The 18153-nt window shown below is 47.4% G+C and overlaps 1 protein-coding gene across 1 annotated transcript in view; it reads left to right on the forward strand.

The window, feature by feature from the left end:
* Positions 1–3831: 3831 nt before the first annotated feature.
* SPTB (spectrin beta, erythrocytic) overlaps positions 3832–18153 on the forward strand; it is a 68758-nt gene continuing 54436 nt past the window's right edge. Inside the window, exon 1 of the mRNA XM_008138950.3 lies at positions 3832–3985. Within this exon, the coding sequence (XP_008137172.2) occupies positions 3838–3985 (148 nt within the window). The 5' untranslated portion in view covers positions 3832–3837. The remainder of the gene's footprint in view (positions 3986–18153) is intronic.

Genomic DNA, 18153 nt, shown 5'->3' on the forward strand with positions numbered 1-18153 from the left:
GGCCTAACGACCTGATCTCAGAAGCGGATGGGTTCCCGGGCACACGTGGGAAGGGTGGAGCTGTGGGTTTCGTCAGTGATGTTGTGAAACCTACTAACCAAGCAGGCACGCCTTCTGCCAGTGAGGGCCCTGTGCAGTCAGATGAGCTTTTCAGTACTGAGCTGTGGGCAAGTCTTCTAGGGACCCATCCTGCCCAAGATATAACCGGGGGTCAGGCTGGCAGAGGAGGGACTCTGCATTTAGAGACAGGCTTACCCAGCTGCTAGACAGGCAGGTAGATGGGAGGGAAAGGTGGGCTTTTGTGGACAGAGTCACACAGGCCAGAGGAGACCCACCTACAGATTGACCAGATGCTGACAGGTTATGAGGACTTCTTGGAAGCTTGGGGGTGAATTGGGAAGTTATTGAACAAGGAACTACTCCTTAGGCCTTCTTTATTCCTGGGTTTCATGGCAGGGGAGTGAGGTACAGTGTGGAGTCTACTGTTAGCCACGTGCTTGCTGCCCTTCATACTCAGAGGGCCATTCTAGATGCCCAGATGACTGACAGCTTTCCAAACGTGACCAGATCGGCTCATCTCCAAGTTCCCCTCAGATAGCAATTTAGATGTCATTTCCATGACTCCCCATTTGGTGAGATATTCCCACCATGAGCCCCCAACATATGCTATTCTTTTCTGTCCTGATGGCTTCTTTATTGCTAGGCCTTCAAGGGACATTTTGATAGTAATGGAAATAGACATGGGTGACACTGGGTTAAATTTGGTTTCAGGCATCGAGGTTTTGTGGTGGGGTGTGTGTGTGTGTGTGTGTGTGTGTGTGTGTGTGTGTGGTTTTGGTTTGGTTTTCTGGAATAACCATCTGTAGTTTTTTTATTTTCTTATTTTCTGCTGCTCACACTTAAATTCTCCAAGATTCTCCCCTTGCCACTATGCACCCCGCGCCCCCCCCCCCCTCCATCTTCTTGGCTCTGATGGAATGCCATCTGGGCAGGCCGCTGGGGTGGGCATGGCGGGGCGGGGGGTGGGGTACAGGAAGAAGAGGCCTCCCTTTAGTTTCTGAATCTTCTTTCCTTGGTGTTTGTCTTCAGGGACTTGATCCTGCTAGAAAATACAAAAACAAAGAAAGAAAACTCTAGACTTGTATATTTAGACACACGTGTGTTTTTTCACGTCCGGGCAGAGCGTTGCCTGGCTGCTGCCTTCCCTGAGCCGCAGTCACAGGAGGCATGGCGATTTTAAGCAGGATGAATTGCTGTCTAGTGGCTGCTCTTCTGCACCGGGGCCATCAATCTTGTCTCGAATGCTGGGCCGCTGGGCTGCCTGCTCAGGCTCATCTTTCTGGGGCAGACTTATTTACGGAGCCAGGGCAAAGGTAATCTCACTCCCCCAGCCCCGTGGCCTGGGCCTCTCGCGGCCACTCTTAAAAATAGCCCAAGACAAGGAGAGCCAGGGTCTGGTTACCTCCTGCACGCAGGATCCGATCTCACCTTGCCTCTTGCATCTGGCAGCTCAGCCTTCTCAGTACTGGATCCCTGGGCCTGTCCGTCCCTCTCCTGCTCAGAGCCAGCTGTAGTGCCCCTGGGGAAGGTGGGGAAAGGCATGTGGAGTTGGGACTCCTTCCCAACTACCTTGGCCCAGCCAGTTGGGTGGGAAATGCCAGCCCTGGAAGTAGCCTGTGCATCTGTAGAAGATGGTAGGTTTTCCGAAAGGACAGGGCTGTTCTGGGTACAGGCCTGGCATCGTAGGGCATGTGTGTTTGGGATAATGACTGGCTTTTCCACCTTCCACCTTCCCTTCCCTGAGTAGCAAACACCTTTGCCAACTCCTGGATGCTGGGGCATGCCCTCTGTCCCCATGTACCGTGTTCTTTTCCCACTTGCTTCCTTGGAATCGGCCTGGCCCAGGGGGGTGATCTGGCTGCCGCTTGGCCTGTGGTCCCAGCCACAGCCGTAATTCCCTAGATGACCTTGGGGAGGCCTCGTTGCAGTAGGCTTGGTTTTCTCCCTTGTGCAATTAGAGTGGATAATTCTGGCTCACGTCTCACCTCAAAGGGATGTGGTGGGATTGATTAACCAGAGTGGGAAAAAGAATATGAAGTGATTCTGTCGGAAAAACAACGGCTCTAGCCCTGCAGTTATGATTGGATTGATGAGCTTGTTTCATTTCTTCTTCAAATGCGTGCCTGCTTGGGTGAATGTGTATGTTGGAGTGTGTGTCTGTGTTTGTGATATGAGTGCATGTGTGTGCATGTGTGTGTGGTGCATATATTCGTGGAGGGAGCGGTTTACCTGGCAGCTCACTAGTTGTAGACAAGTGTCATGTGCCTTGCCGCCTCCCCACACACCTCCCTTTGCTCTCTTGGACTCGAAGGCTCTGGGCTCCCTGTCCTCTCTTACAAACTTGACCTTGGAGTCCTTTAAGGTCCCTGGGGAGATGACCGAATGGCAGGTACAGGGGAGGAAATTAAGGCTAAAGGAAGCTAGTCATTTTCCAAAGGCCCCAGACATTCAGGACCTAGGCTGGTGCCTCTAGCTTCCTGTCCCACTTTTCTCCCTGACCCGGTCCTCACCCTCTAGTTACGTGGCACGGCTTCTAATATTGCCATGTTCTTTCTCACTTTCAGAACTATGCTCCTGCTCTTTCTTCCCTTTGTTGGGACTCGTCCCTCTCCATATACCCCTTCACGGGGTGCCTCCAAGCTCCCTTTAGGAATCAGCTTAAACTTCCCTTCCCCTGACACCCAGTGCTCCCATGAGTCCCCCACCTTTCCCATTCTTTCCCAATGGAGGCACCCACCACATTCATTGTAATTGCTCATTTGATTGTCTTGCTGCCTGAATATAAGGTCTATGAGGACAGGGCCCTTTCTGTCTTGCTCATAATTGTCTAGTATAGTGCCTGCCACCTCATATTTGGTACATATTTGGATGGATGGATGGATGGATGGATGGATGGATGGATGAAGACCCAGGGCTCCCGATGACCATGCTGATTGCATAGATGAACACGCACAGCTCCATTGTCCATGGGATCCCCTCACCACCACCACCCCACCATCATGCTGACGGCTTTGATGGAACAGCAGGCTCGTCTGGGCTCCTTGTTCTGTCCTGCGATTCAACAGGAGACCTTGTCTGAGCACCTGGTTGCACTTCAGAGAAGGCAAAACCAGAGCTCAGCTTTCTGAATATTTGCAGCTGGGAAAGAACTCTTGGGCAGCCTCTGGGAGGAGTAAACCTCCCCCAGCACAGCTGCCAGGGCTGCTGACACCAATGGCATCCTGAAGCTCACATTCATCCCTCTTCCCACTGGTTCGTGTTTGAGTCAGCTTCAGGCAACTTCCAGCTTCTCCCCCCCTTACCTCTCCCCCGACCCCAGGTTGGGTCCTGGCCCCAGTCCCAGCCTGCCCTGCTAGCCTCAGGCTCCCAGGAGAGCTGCCCTCTCGGGCGGGCGGGCTCCCGGCTCCACAGCAGTGGCGGTGGGTTTGGAGGAAGCGGGCTTGCTGCGACTCATGTCTCCACCTGCTGGCCATCCTGACCCTTGCTGCATCAGCTCTCTGTCCCCGCCGCCACTGCCGCTGTTACTGTTGCTGCTGCTGCTGCAATATTTTATACCCAAGGAGCCAGAGACCCGGGTAGGAAGCATGGCCAGGCAGATGGCACTGTGTGCTGCTCCCACAAGGATCTACTTCTGTTGGATGCTCCAAATAAGTTTCCCCTGAGAAAAAGTCCAAGGGGGTGGGAGCTAACCCCTGACTGTGTTGCTGTCCCCCCCCCCCTCCCCAGGGACTCTTCCATGAAGACTGAGGCAGGCATAGCTGCTGAGAGCCTGCTGACATGACATCAGCCACGGAGTTTGAAAACGTGGCCAACCAGCCACCGTACAGCCGGATCAATGCCCGCTGGGATGCCCCGGACGATGAGCTGGATAATGACAACAGCTCGGCCAGGCTCTTTGAGAGGTCCCGGATCAAGGCCTTGGCAGGTACCGTTTGGGGCTGGGGGGGGTTAGGGGTGGTTCACTCGCCTCCTTGCCCGCGGTGAATCCTCTGTGTGCATTGGCGTGGGCCCTGGTGATGGAGACGTGGCTGCGTAGCTCAGAGAGGCTGGGCCCCCTGGGGAGAGAGCGCAGGCTCAGGCAGCCTCTGCTCCACGTGTCCTGCACTTCCTCCCAGGCGGAGAGGGTGCCAGTGGAGCCCTGCCCTCTGCCTGTGCCCTGCATGACCTGTGGCCACAGTCAGAAGTGAGAGGAGGTCTGGGCGAAGAAGAGTCCGAGGGGATGGACAGCCGGGCAGAGCTGTGTGGGGCCTCCGTAGGCACCTCAGCCTCCTGCCTGGGCCTGGATGGAGGAACTGCCTCATCCTCTCTGTGGTCCCGAAGGGAAAGAGCGATTTGATAGAAAATTGAGAACAGATAACATCCTCCCACACTGCCTCGGGAAGGAGGATTTTCTGGACTAAACCTCTTATCCTGAAACTGGAATTAAATTAGATTTTTACTTAGCAGGTTCAGAATAGATTTCCTCCCCTTGCTGGCTGAGATATGATTCTTGAAATCCCCCTCCCCAGCCCCCACCATCTCCCAACAACCCCTGGCACACTGCCTCCCTGGCGCCTGGCCCAGGGAGCTATATTCTGACCCCCAGTCCTTGGCCAGTGAAGAGAGTTTGAGTTATACGGGGTGGTGTAGGGGTGGATTGTTTCACCTGCTCTACCAGTGACGGGCCCAAATCTGACTTGTTTCCCCCACTCCTTGCTTGTTCCCATCTTCTGCCTCGTAAGACGGGTAAGGCTTTCCCACAGGCACTTTCTGGAGTGAATCTCCCACCGCCCCTGCTGCTCATGGCTTTATCTGACTCTTCCAACTTCCCTCCCTCTGCTCCCACATCCCTTGGGGCATAAGCTGACCTTGAGGCATAAGCAGAGCCTTAGGCCCCTCTGAGACCATAATGACCTTTCACCTCAGAGTCTGGGTGTCCCCATAAAAGGAATGGGGTGGTGTCCCGTTCTCTTGTCCTGGTGGGGAATCCATTCAGGTCTCGGTTATCCCCCTTTGTGTCCTTGTTCTTGGCAGGAAACTCCTGTTCTTTTTCCTTCATTGCCTCGTCACCACCCCCTCCCTCACAAAATCCTTCCTTGAGGACATATAAGAGCACCAGCCCCTTGCTTTTGCTTATGTAATTTTAACCTCTTTATATAACCAAACTCAGAACCCTTGCCTTTGCCGGTCCGGTTGTGCCTTCTTTATATCTTGTGCTGGCTGCTCTGGCTGCAGGGACCCTGGTGATGTGGCTGGAGGGAGAGGGGAACCATATTCCATAAGGTTTGACATAGGGCCTTTGAGGAGTGGGGCTGTCTTTTGTGCAGGGATCATTTTACCCATTTCACATACACCCTGTTTCTTAAGAAACTAAGGCAAATTTCTTTTTAACAGCTATCTATTGAACTCCTACTATGTACAAAGCTAAACCCCTGGCCAGACATGAGAGTGGAGGGGGAAGCGCAGAGATGAATTCTACATAGTATCTGTCTCTAAGGAGTTTCTGATCTATTAGGGAAAATGAACGATGATTATAATTAATTAGCACGAGTAGAATTAGAGAAGAACTGTAGGAAAGACACATAATTAAATAGCAATGAAAGAGCAAAGGAATAGCTGCAGAAAGAATCAAGGACTTGTTTGTGGAGGAGGTGGCTTGGGCTGGGACTGAAGGGTGCATGTGACTCTGACAGGCGGATAGGGTATGAGTTTGTCCACTTGGCCTATAAGTATAACCAGGTCTGATGAGCAGCCCAGGAAACTAGTGGAAATGGGTTAGTCAGGAAAGAGTCTCCGCCAGCCTTGCCTGTTCCTCACCTATCTCCCATAGAATCCGAATGTCCTACCTAGAAGAGAGGAACCACAGTGTGCAGAGTTACATGGACCTTAACAATTCAGAACATCTGACTAGCCCGGCTGGCATGGCTCAGTCGACCTATGAACCAGGTTATGGTTCAATTCCTGGTCAGGGCACATGCCCAGGGTTGTGGGCTCGATCCCCAGTAGGGTGTGTGCAGGAGTCAGCCAATCAATGATTCTTTCTCATCATTGACGTTTCTATATCTCTCTCCCTCTCCCTTCCTCTCTGAAATCAATAAAAATATATTTATTTTTTTAAAAAAGAAAAGAGAACAACTGGCTAACAAGTAAACATGGAAGTTTGGGGTCCATTCAGGATCTTTTTAAACGAACAAAAACCTACGAGTCCACTCTGAGTGAATTTGGGAGAAGCCAAAGCTTTGAGAAGGTCCAAAGGAGAATGGCCAGTGGACCCATTCAGGTGGGTAGGCAGAGCAGAGAAAGGAAATGCCAGTCTCCCCAGTTTTGACTTCTTGGCATTTTTCTCTTCAGGACTGTCTTTGGAGCTGCCTGGGCAGAATAGGCCGGGTCAGTCTTTCCAAAGAGGCTTAGGCTGCAGAAGCTACCTGCGGTTCCCATCATTTCAGCGTGCTGCACGGCCACCTCCACTCCTAAGAGTAATCCGGCCAGGAAGGCGCTTGGTTCTGTGTTTCTTATAAGATGGTGGTGATCTGCTTTGTGGGTGTATGTGGCAAGGTTGGCCTGGCCTTTTCTTTCTGAAATGGAAGGTCCTGGGTAAAGAGGAAAATGTCACCAGTCCCAGATCCAAGTCCTGGTTCCACCTCTAATGCTACTGCTGCGGAGGACAGCTGGATCCATTTCCTGTTTCATAAAATCAGGACAGCAGTGCTTTCCCAAGGCTGTGAATATCAAATAAGGGGAAGTTTATGAAAGCTTCTTATTAATAATAAAATACTAGGCAAATGAATGTTTGTATTTATAGGAAATCTTAGTATCTTTCTGTCCTTTCTCTTCTACCAACTTCAGACATTCAAGATCATTAATTCATTCTTTGGCCCAGTTGACCTTGGCCTGCTCTAGGGTCAGTTTCTTCCCTCTTAACCCTCTTTTTTCTTAGAGGGCCTGGGTTGGAGAAAAGAACCAGGGACTGGGGAAATTAGGCTGAAGCTTGTGTTTGGAGCTCTCGGCTTCGTCCCCAGAGACCCAGTGCCCATGAGGATGAAGCCCCGTGCCACGGGAGCTTTCTCCTTAAGGCCAACCAGCCGGGATCCCAGCTGTGTGTCTCTTCCATCGGCCTGAGGAACCCAAGGATGAGCTTGTTAAATGCCCTTCCTGGTGTAGCAGCTCCTGTGAGGCCGTCTCTACTTAGTGACCTGTAGCTAGAAGACTTGCATTTGGTTAACTGGATTCCATGTTTGCTGCCTCTCAGTCAACTTTCTCTCGGCCCCAAAGGAAGCAGCCCCTATTCTGCCTCTCTGATCATCCCCAGCGCTCCCTCCCTGGGCCAGAATTAACGAGCCATCTGGTTCCTCTGTGTGGAAACCACCACATTGACCTCTCCAGAATGAATTACTCTGGATTTGAAACTGAGGATCAGCCTGGTTAAAGTGAAAGTAGGATGGGGTCAGGGAAAGTGGGAGGAACAGGCTGCAGAAGGCTCCCGGGAGAAGATGGATTTGACCTTGGCAATGCCAAGGGGAGGGCTGGGAGCCCAGCAGGAATATTTACCCAGTAGCTTCCCTGGGCAGACATTAGTTCTCAATGTCAGCTTCTAAAGCTGGCAGCACTTTTTGAGGTTCCGTGGTGAGTGGCCATGAGGATTCTTCCTGAACAGGGAGCTGTCCTCTGCTTTGATGGTTCTGGCACCTTCCCAGGCAGGCCACTCTTTGGATCTGCTTTGAAAGGTTAGAGGAAGGGAGCAGCTGAACAGGCCAAATTCCTATCCCTCCCAAAGGTTCCAGCCTTAGTGTTACAGTAGAAAAGCTCTCAGTGCCTCCTAGAGTCGTCTCATTGTCACACCCCCTGCCTGTCCTTCCCCTTTTCAAACTGGCAGCCATTCGGTAAACATTTGTGGCACCTGGAGGAGGGATGGGGCACTGCAGGCTGCAAGGGAATTACCCAGCCAGAATGCCCGCCCTCTGTGCACTCTCTCCTCATCCCAGGGGAGGCCTCCGCCTGCCTGCACACCTCCTCACACCTGGTTGTGTACCCCAGTGGCTCAGGGCAGATGTGGCCCAGCTAGGAGAGGAGCAATGCCACAGAAAGGCGCCCCGCAAAGAGAAACCCTGTGCACCAGCCTCCCTCCCCTCCCTCCCCTCCCTCTCCTCCTCCCTCCTGCTCCCCCTGCCTCACACCTGCACACAGCTTGGCATCTCAGCTCCATGGTGCACAGAGGCCTCTGGAAGGTTGCGGCCCAGGGCCGCCTGAGAAGGCCTGTAAGAAGGAGGGCCAAACACCTCTTCGTCCTCTTCTTTGGCCTGTTGAACAATTACTGAGGGGCAAACCACAGAGCTCCCCTTCCCAACATAGAGCACCCAATTGTGTAGCCCACTGAAAATTGGAACCCAAATGATGCTTCAAACTAGAGATGTGCTTCCTTGCTGCATTCTCTCTTTGTAGCCTTTTCACTAGAAATGAGATGAGGCCGAGCGGCGAGGTTGGTTGAGGACAATTCAGAGAATGCAGAAGGACAGCAGGTGCACTGCAAGCTGCATCCTGTGCTCTGAATCACGGAGTTGCTGCCACTTTGAACCTTGAACACCTTCCAGACCCATTGTGCCCAGGCCCCAAGGTCAAGTTCTGTGATTGACAGGTGTTCCCTCAGAGCCTTAGGACTGTGGTTCTCAGACCCTGCTGCTGCCTGCCCACCCACCGTGGCTCCCCAGGAACTTTCTGGAGAGGGTCGTTGGGTTCCTTCCTGACTTTGGTGGCAAAAGATGATGCTTAGCCTCTCCCTCAACTCCTTTCCCCACCTGTACCAGGATGACACTGAGTCCAGGTACCCAGTTGCCTGAGAAAGGCTTTATGTCCAGAGGGTGAATGATTTATATTAGAGAGCAGGGTTTGACCACACCGTGGTGGGGATCAGCAGCTTCTGTTAAGTTGATACATTCAGATGCAGCTGCTGGCGACCAAGGCATTGGGTGTTTATGGTCCTAATGTCTCTCTTAAGCTACCTGTGAGAACAGAGATGGTGTCATTAGCGAGAGGTCTTTAAAGTGTTTTCTTGTTAGATTTCAAAACATGAAATGGAGTTTCATTTAGAGACTATACTTTGAGAAAATATACTATTCACGGAAATATCTAAAATTATTAACCATCATTTCAGTGTACTGTCTGAAGGAAAAAAATTGGCTCAGCAGCTTCCTCTTGGAGGTCAGCCATTGTGAGTTTCCCTCCCTCCCCTAGATAGGCCACTGTGCAGATAAACCTCCAGTTCCCTCGCAGACCAACCTGCAAGGGAGGCCAGCGCGCCACCTGCACTGTGTGGTCCCGCCCAGCACATGACACCTCTCCCGTGGTCCCCTCTCCCCTCTTGATAAGAGCTGTCAGAACAAAGGCTCCCTTTCTCTGGATGATTATCATCGTGGAGACGCTTGATCAAATATTAATACACCGAGGTTAATAATAAGACTCTCTTTCCTCCCCGTGCGGTGCAGTGAGTGAGCCATGCTAATAGTCTCCTCCATCTTTGGGACATTCCTGTGGGCTGTCAGCTCCGTTCCCAAGGGCAGGCTCTTGCCCCAGGCCTTGGCTGTGCTCACGGCTCCCGGGAGCAGCCAGCACCCACTCCTCTTACCCGCTGCAATGGGCCCCGTGCATGCTGCTTGGCCAAAGAGGTGGTGTTTTCAGAGCATCCGTAGCAATTGTTCATTTTCCCTTTTAATCGTGTCACTGAGAGAGAATGACAGGGAGGCTTGGTAGCAGCCAAATCTCTGGGAGCATTTTGCCTCCAAACCCTTTGGCCTTCAGACTCTAGAAACTAGATCAACGAAGGAATCTCATTGTACAGTCTAATGAGAAGGAAGTAGATAAAAGAATCACATGTGTTTATAGACCTACAGACATGTGCATAATGACAAGTCATGATAATGCAATGAACGTTTACTGAGAACTGTGAGTTTATAGCGTAACCTATAGCTTATAAGTCATCCAAGGATGAGTAGGGGCTTGTTTGAGCATGAGGACAATAGTGGGTGGAGATAGGAGGGGCAGGCAGGAGCCACATTGCAGGGGCCCTCATAGGCTATGGCTGTCTTCAGGGTCCGGGCAGGAAGTAGCAGGAAACTCAAGAGGAGTGGCTGGCCCGACTGGCGTGGCTCAGTGGTTGAGCGTTAACCATGGTTAAATTCCCAGTTGTGCCACAACCTTTGCGGCGGGGGTTCAGGGTCTGAAGGAGGGGCTGATGCAAAAATGAAAATACTATACAAGAAATATGAATTTAGAAGGCATGGAGTGCCAGGTGGAGACCTCTCTCTTGGAGAGGCACACTGAAACCTGGCCTTATCTGCTTTTTATTCAATTTTAGCTACACCTCTTGCCCTCCGTAAAGCACAGCAAACAGGTAGCAGACAGACCGTCTCTAAGGTCAATAAAGATCAGTAAAGATAAGTAAGGTTCAGTAAACATTTACTTTGAGGCTATTAGGTCAGGAAATTGCTTCGAGCCACCGCTATCTCAACAGGACAATGGTGCTTGGTGTTAGCCCTGCTAACACCCAAGGTCCATCGGCCTTCCGCATTCCTTGGTACACTCTCATTATAGTATGGGCAGTGGGTGGCTTCCCGCACAGTCGGGGCACATGCCTAGGTTGTGGACTCGATCCCCCTTGTAGGGTGTGCAGGAGAATCAGTGATTCTCTCTCATCATTGATGTTTCTCTCTCTCTCTCCCTCTCTGAAATCAATTTTTTAAAAAATATGGGTATATAATAGAGGCCCGATGCATGAAGATTCGTGCAAGAATAGGCCTTCCTTCCCCTGGCTGCCAGCTTCCTTTGCTCCAGCCCAGAGCCGCTTTCCACCTCTCACCTTGTCTCGTCAATTTGCATATTCCCTCCTTATTGGCTGTGGGCGCCGCCATCTTTTGTCGCAGAGTTATGGTCAATTTGCATATTCTGTCTTTATTAGATAGGATATATATATACACATATATATATTCAAAAAGGAGTGGCTGAGGAATTTAAAGTGGGGATTATTTGCAAAGGAATGGCAGGGTTGCAGAATCACAGGGTGGACGCCATTAGCAGGGAGAGCTCTGGGCTCTCAGGACTGGAGCCCTGGCCTTCAGGGGAGCTTGGAGGGATGGAGCTCCTCCCAGCCCATCAACCTGCTTTCACAGGGAATCGACATGGTTACATTAGGGGAGGAGGCATAGTAGTCCAGGAAGAAGTGGCAGTGTGAGCCAGCTTGGTGGCCGTGTGGAAGAAAAAATGATCCGTCCCAGCAAAGTGCTTCATCTGTCCTCCTGCTGTTGTCATGGGCTTCCTCTCATTCAGTGACCTTGGCCAAGTCAGGGCCTCTGTTTCCTCACTGGAAAGTGAGAGGCTGGAACCAGATGATGCTCAAGCCTTTCCAACTCTGGCGGCCTGCGGAGAAGGCACCTGCGGAGCAGCGCTGACCTGCTGACCGCATGCCTCTTCACCCTGAACTGTGGAGCTCTGCTTCCTGGCTTGGGAAAGTGAATCGATCCTTTCTAGCAAATCAGTGGATTCTCCAGAAGTTCTCTCTATTCACTAAAGGCTGGGCTGAGGCTGAGTCCTGGGCATCTCGACCTCTGTGCCCCGCAGTCCCAGCGAGTGCCGTGTTTCCATGCAGCCGTCACCTGCACGCCCAACAACAGTGCTCGGTGTTTGCTCAGCTGCTCCGTGTTCTCCGTGCTTGTTATCCAGAAGATCTGGCTGACCCTCAGGCACTCTGAAGGAGGTTGGGGTAACTGTTACCGTGCCCCTTCATAGATGAGGGAGGTCACACAGCAGGAAGTGGCAGGCAGGACAGGACAAAAATCGCAGGGTTTTAAAGTCATAGCAGTGCTGCTTGTGCTACAGCACCCGGGCCTCTTGAATGACCTCCAGACTTGCCTTCTCTCCTCCTCGGTGCCTTACCTGAGACACTGCTTCCCATTTTTCCTTCCACCGCCAGCGTCTTGAGCCTCTTGGATCAAAACTCTGAACTCATTTTTAATTCTGTCTTACAGTCTCTGAATACTATCACCTGCAGGGCCAGCGGACCCGTGTTCTGTGTTATTGTTCAAATCAGCTCCTGTCATTTCATTTCCACAGTTCATTTGTCAGTGGGCCATGTCACCTCACAAGAGACTTCTGCAGCCATCTGAGAGCTGGTTTCCCTGGCTCCGGCCTCTCCCCTGTCCAATCCCATTTACACAGGGCAGTTAGAATCGTCCTCCAACAACTTTTTAAAAAATATGTTTTTACTGATTTTATAAAGAGAGGAAAGGAAAGGAATAGAGAAATGGAAACATCGATGAGAGAGAAACATCGATGAAAGAGAAACATCGATTGGCTGCCTCCTACACACCCTCAACTGGGGATTGAGCCGCAACCTGGGCATGTGTCCTGACCAGGAATCAAACTAGGGACCTCTTAGTTCATGGGTCAGCACTCAACCACTGAGCCACACCGACTGGGTGACCTCCAGTAACGTTTTAGTGAGGTGTTGCTTTACTTAAGAACCTTCAGGCTCTTCTTTATCTGGAGTATAAAGTTCAAATTCTTTAGACTGTCCTTCAACTTCTTTTCTCTGGGTAAGTTTACTGCTTCTCTCCCTCACCCCCCAAACATGCACACAAGTACCCACGTGCACGTATACTAGTATACACATACACATTTGCCAGTTTCCTTCTGAGGGCTTTAAGCAAGACCCCCTCTTCCCTGCCATTCTAAAACCATTGTCATCTTCAAAACTAGTCTTCTTCAAAAACAATTTTTTATTTAAATTGGTCTAAGATAACTTGTTTTCTTTTCCTACAATATATAAAGCCTCAATTTTATTAAAAAATGATAGGTGATTACTTTTATATCTTTATTTTTTTAATATATTTTTATTTATTTCAGAGAGAAAGGGAGAGGGAGAGAGAGAGATGGTGACATCAATGATGAGAAAGAATCATTTATTGACTGCCTCCTGCACGCCCCCTACTGGGGATTAAGCCTACAACCTGGGTATGTGCCCTGACCAGGGATTGAACCCTGACCTCCTGGTTCCTAAGTCAACACTCAACCACCAAGCCACACCAGCTGGGGCTACTTTTATATCTTTAAGTATTTGTATTTTACAAGAATATAATTTGGTGTAGGAAAGATTAGAAAAGCAAATCAAAAAACAAAAAACTAGACATTGTTCATGTCTCATGTAGATATTTTAATGTCTATAGATACGGTATATGGCTGTGTATATATATATGTGTGTAATATTGAAATGTTATCTATATTGCAATCTTAGAATATTTTTCACTGAACAGTATACTATGAATATCTTTTCATGTCCGTAAACATGCAAACTATCAATTTCATGGCTGTATCGTCTTCCTTGGTATTAATGCACCCCATCCTAGTTAGCCAGCATTTTAGTGTTAAACTCTGATCACTTTTAAATTCATTCTTGTGTGCTTTATTCTTGCATTTTCAGGTGTGTAGTATGAATCCTAAGTTCTCTGTTAGAGTCAACCCTGGCTATGTTTTAAATCCTTATAGACAGGGAGGGGGACTGTGTGCTAGCTGTTCATAATACCACTGTGATAAAAGTTGGTAGATTGAAAGAAAAAATCCTCTCCAAAGTAAACAAGAGGAGTAGAATTTGTGCCACCATCATTTATGATGTGTCCCGGAGGGCCTGGGCTAGGCTTTATAATGGGTTGGCGTCTGTGTCATCGAAGTTTGTCACAAACTCATGGGTGTTAAAGTGTTACTCACTCAGGTTCCCTAAGCTCTTGGCTTCCTGGTGTGAGAAAGGAGTGAAATCCCAAGTTGTAAACCTGCAAAGGGCTCAACATTCAGTAACTGTTTTTAGCCCAGGCTGGTGGTCCAGGCCTCCCACGGTGCCTCTTCTCCCACTTGCCTTTCTGACCACCTAGCTTACCCACAGCTTAAGGCTATGTGCTGATAAAAATGCAGGCTTCCTCAAGAAAGATCCCTTTTTAACTTTTTTTAAAATATATTTTTATTGCTTTTAGAGAAGAAGGGAGAGGGAGAGAGAGAGAGAAACATCAATGATGGCTGCATCCTTCATGTCGCACACTGGGAATCGAGCCCACAACCCGGGCATGTGCCCTGACTGGAAACTGAACTATTAATTCCTGGTTCATTGGTCAATGCTCAACCACTGAGCCACACTAGCTGGGCTCCAGCCAATATATCTTGAAGACTGTTTTATATTAATAGATAAATAGCCTCCTCATTCTTTTCTATAGCTATATAGTATTCCATTGTGTGGACATACAATTTGTTTGTTTATTTTTATAAGAGGAAGGGAGAGGGGGAGAGAGAGAGAAACATTGATGTGAGAAAGAAACATCGACCAGTTGCCTCCTGCATGTGCCTTGACCAGGAATCGAACCTGAAACCTTTTAGTGTACAGGATGATGCTCCAACCAACTGAGCCACAATGGCCAGGGCTGGACATATAATTTTAAGTTAACCAGCCCCTTTGGTGGACATTTAGGTTGTTTTCATTCTTTTGCTAATTCAAAAAATGCAATGAATAATCTTGTTACGTATGTAGGTTATTTCCCAAATGTATAAGTTTATCTCTAGTATAAATTCCTAGAAGTGGAATTACTGGGTTCAAAAGAATGTGCATGTGTAATTCTGATCAGTCTTGCCAAATTGCCTTTTCTGCCCTCTCCAGCAACATATGAATACTTCCCATCTACCCCCATCCTTGCCAAACTGGTATTTTATCAGACCTTTTGATCTTTGCCCATCTGATAAGTGAAACATGGTATCTAAGTGAAACATGGTATCTTGGTATACTTTCACTTTACTTTTTTACTTTTAGTATGAAAAATTTCAAACATACAAAAAAATAGAGCCCTAGCTAGTTTAGCTCAGTGGATAGAGTGTCGGCCTGTGGACCAAAGGGTCCCAGGTTCAATTCAGATCAAGGGCACTTGCCTTGGTTGCAGGCTCCTCACAAGAGGCAACCAATCAATGTGTTTCTTTCACATCGATGTTTCTCTGTCTTTCCCTCTCTCTTCTACTCTCCCTAAAAAATCAATGGAAAAATATCCGCAGGTGAGGATTAACAACAACAACAAAAAAGAGATGAAAGTAGAATGAATTATCACTTAGATTTAACAACTGATAATATTTTGCCATATTTGCTTATTCATTTGGGGGATTGAAGTATTTTTTAAAGTAAATTGAAGATCATCATGACATTTTACCACTAATACATTAGTGTGTATCTCTGAAAAACAAGAACATTTTTCAACTAACCACAATACCATTATTATACCTAATAAAGTTAACAATAAGTCTCCAATATAATCTAATACCCACTTAATATTCAAATTTTCCCAGTTATCTCAAAATGTCTTTTATGATTCGTTTGTTCAAACTAGTTAAGAACCATGTATTAGACTTGTGTGTGTGTGTGTGTGTGTGTGTGTATATATATATACTTTTAATTTGCACATCTATTATGAGTAGTTTGCATAACTTTCTACACAAGAAACTTTTGTGGTTTTTCTCTATTAATTCTTTGTTCATGTCCCTATGAACATTTTGCTATTGGATTATTGGTCTTTTTCCTCATTAATTTGTAGGTGCTCTTTCCATACTAGGTCATTAGCCCTTTGTGATATCTTTCCTCCTTTGTTTGATTTGTTTCACATCTTTCCTCATTTGTTTGATTTTGCTATGGTATTTTATCCCATACAAAAAAATTTTTAACATAGTTGAACTGTAGGTCTTTTATTTTTTGGATTTTGGATTTTGTGTCATATTCCCTAAACAAAGGTTATTTAAAAAAACAACAACAACAACATTAAGTAGGGTAGTTTTATGGTTTCATTTTATACATTTAAATTTTTTACCCAAATGAAATGTATCCTGAAGTATGAGGTATAAATTTAATTTTTCTGCCCGAACCGGTTTGGCTCAGTGGATAGAGCGTTAGCCTACAGACTGAAGGGTTCCAGGTTCGATTCTGGTTAAGGGCATGTACCTTGGTTGCGGGCACATCCCCAGTAGGAAGTGTGCAGGAGGCTGCAGATGGATGTTTCTCTCACATCGATGTTTCTAACTCTCTATCCCTCTCCCTTCCTCTCTGTAAAAAATCAATAAAATATATATTTTTTAAGTTTTTAATTTTTCCTGGATGACTGTCTAGTTTTGCCAATACCCTTTGCCCAGTGACCTGTCTTTCTCCTTATTTTAAATGCCACCTTTATCAAATAGGAACTGCATATGTGTACTTGGGAGTATTTCTATGTGCCTATATCTATTCATACACTAGCACTACACAGTTTTATTATTATAACTTTATACTGTGATTTAATATTTGATAGAAAGGATATCTGAGAAAATTGTTCATCCTTTATTACCTTTCTTTTTTTTAATTTTTGTAGCTATTTTTAGTTGCTTTTCCCAATGAATTTTTCTATAGTTTCTCTAGTTGGCCTAAATTTAAATTACATAATTTAAATAGACTTAAAATAATATTAAGCATATAGGTCAATTTAGGGTAAACTGATATTTTGATGATACTGGGTTTTCCTATTTGAGAACTGGGCATGCCTTTCTACTTATCAAACCTTTTGTATGCCTCAGAATCCTTTTTTTAAAATTTATTTATTATTGACAATATTATAGATGTTCCCCATTTTCCTCCCCTTTGTACTCCCTCCACCCAGGCCCCGCCCCACCCTGGCCTTCCCCACTCTATGGTCTGTGTCCATGGGCTATGCATATGTGCATATATGTTCTTTGGTTAATTTCATCCCATCCCCTTTACCCCCCTTCCCTCTGAGATCTGTCATTCTGCACACTTCTTTTTAAATTTAAGCTGTCTGTTTACTATCATTGGGAAGCCCTACAAATTAATATTTCAGGAAATAATCCTGCCGTGTCTTCAATGGTTCCTTTTGCCTCTAGAATGAAATCTAAACTACTTAGCCTTTTATTCAAGGCTTTCCACATCTAGTTTAAAGCCTGTTTTCGACATGCTTTCTTCTTACCTGTAGCTACTCAGTAGTCCCCTCGAATGAGCTCTGTCCTCTCTGCCTCTGCGCGGGCGCATTCCGCCTCCCTGCTCCCCTCCTCCTCTGCCTGTCCAAAGTGGTTTTCTTCGTGAGCTCCCTTCCCCTCCTTGACAACTCCAATTAGAAATGACCTCCCTCCTCTTTGACCCCAACCATTTATTGTCTGTGCCATTTATCTGGTAACTAATCCAGTATTACCTGGTGGCAGCTTTTGTATTATTAAAATGAACTGCCCTTTATCTCTTGTGTGGTTGCAAAATTAACTATTTGTGGGTTTGTGTCTTATTTCCTCAGCTAGCCTGTGAGGCCCTTGGGGAGAGTGAGCCTGCCTCGTGCTCCCCGCAGCATTTAGGATGGGCCTGCAAGTAGTAATAGTAATAGTAATAGTAATAGTAATAGTAATAGTAATAGTAATAGTAATAGTAGTAATAGTAATAGTGATGCTGACGATGATAGTTAACGTGACAGCAAGCTTTTTGTGGGCCAGGTACTGTTTTAAGCACTTTCCATGTATGAACTCACATATTAGTGGGTAAGTATTTGAGTTTTGGTATTGTGGGTTTACTTGGCCTCAGACTAAACCTTTTTATTTTTTTAATTATTTCTATTGATTTCAGAGAGGAAAGGAGAGAGAAGAGAGAGAGAGAGAGAGAGAGAGAGAGAGAGAGAAACATCAGTGATGAGAGAGAATCATTGATTGGCTGTCTCCTGCCCTCCCCCTACTGGGGATTAAGCCCGCAACTGAGCATGTGCCCTGACTGGGAATCGAACTGTAATCTCCTGGTTCATAGGTCAATGCTCAACCACTGAGCCACAGCAGCCATGTAAACCTTTTTTTTTTTCTAATTAAATATTTTTATTGATTTTTAGAGAGAGAAGAAGGGAGAGGAAAAGAGAGAGGGAAACACCCCTTACCGAGGATCGAGCCTGCAACCTGGGCATGTGCCCTGACTGGGAATTGAACTGGCAACCTTTCGGTGCATGGGATGATGCCCAACCAACTGAGCCACACTGGCCAGGGCTCAAACTAAACCTTTGAAGGGGGGTATAAAGGAAAGACCACTCAGTCACGATG

The sequence above is a fragment of the Eptesicus fuscus genome, chromosome 5 (assembly GCF_027574615.1).
Source record: "Eptesicus fuscus isolate TK198812 chromosome 5, DD_ASM_mEF_20220401, whole genome shotgun sequence".
NCBI lineage: Eukaryota > Metazoa > Chordata > Mammalia > Chiroptera > Vespertilionidae > Eptesicus > Eptesicus fuscus.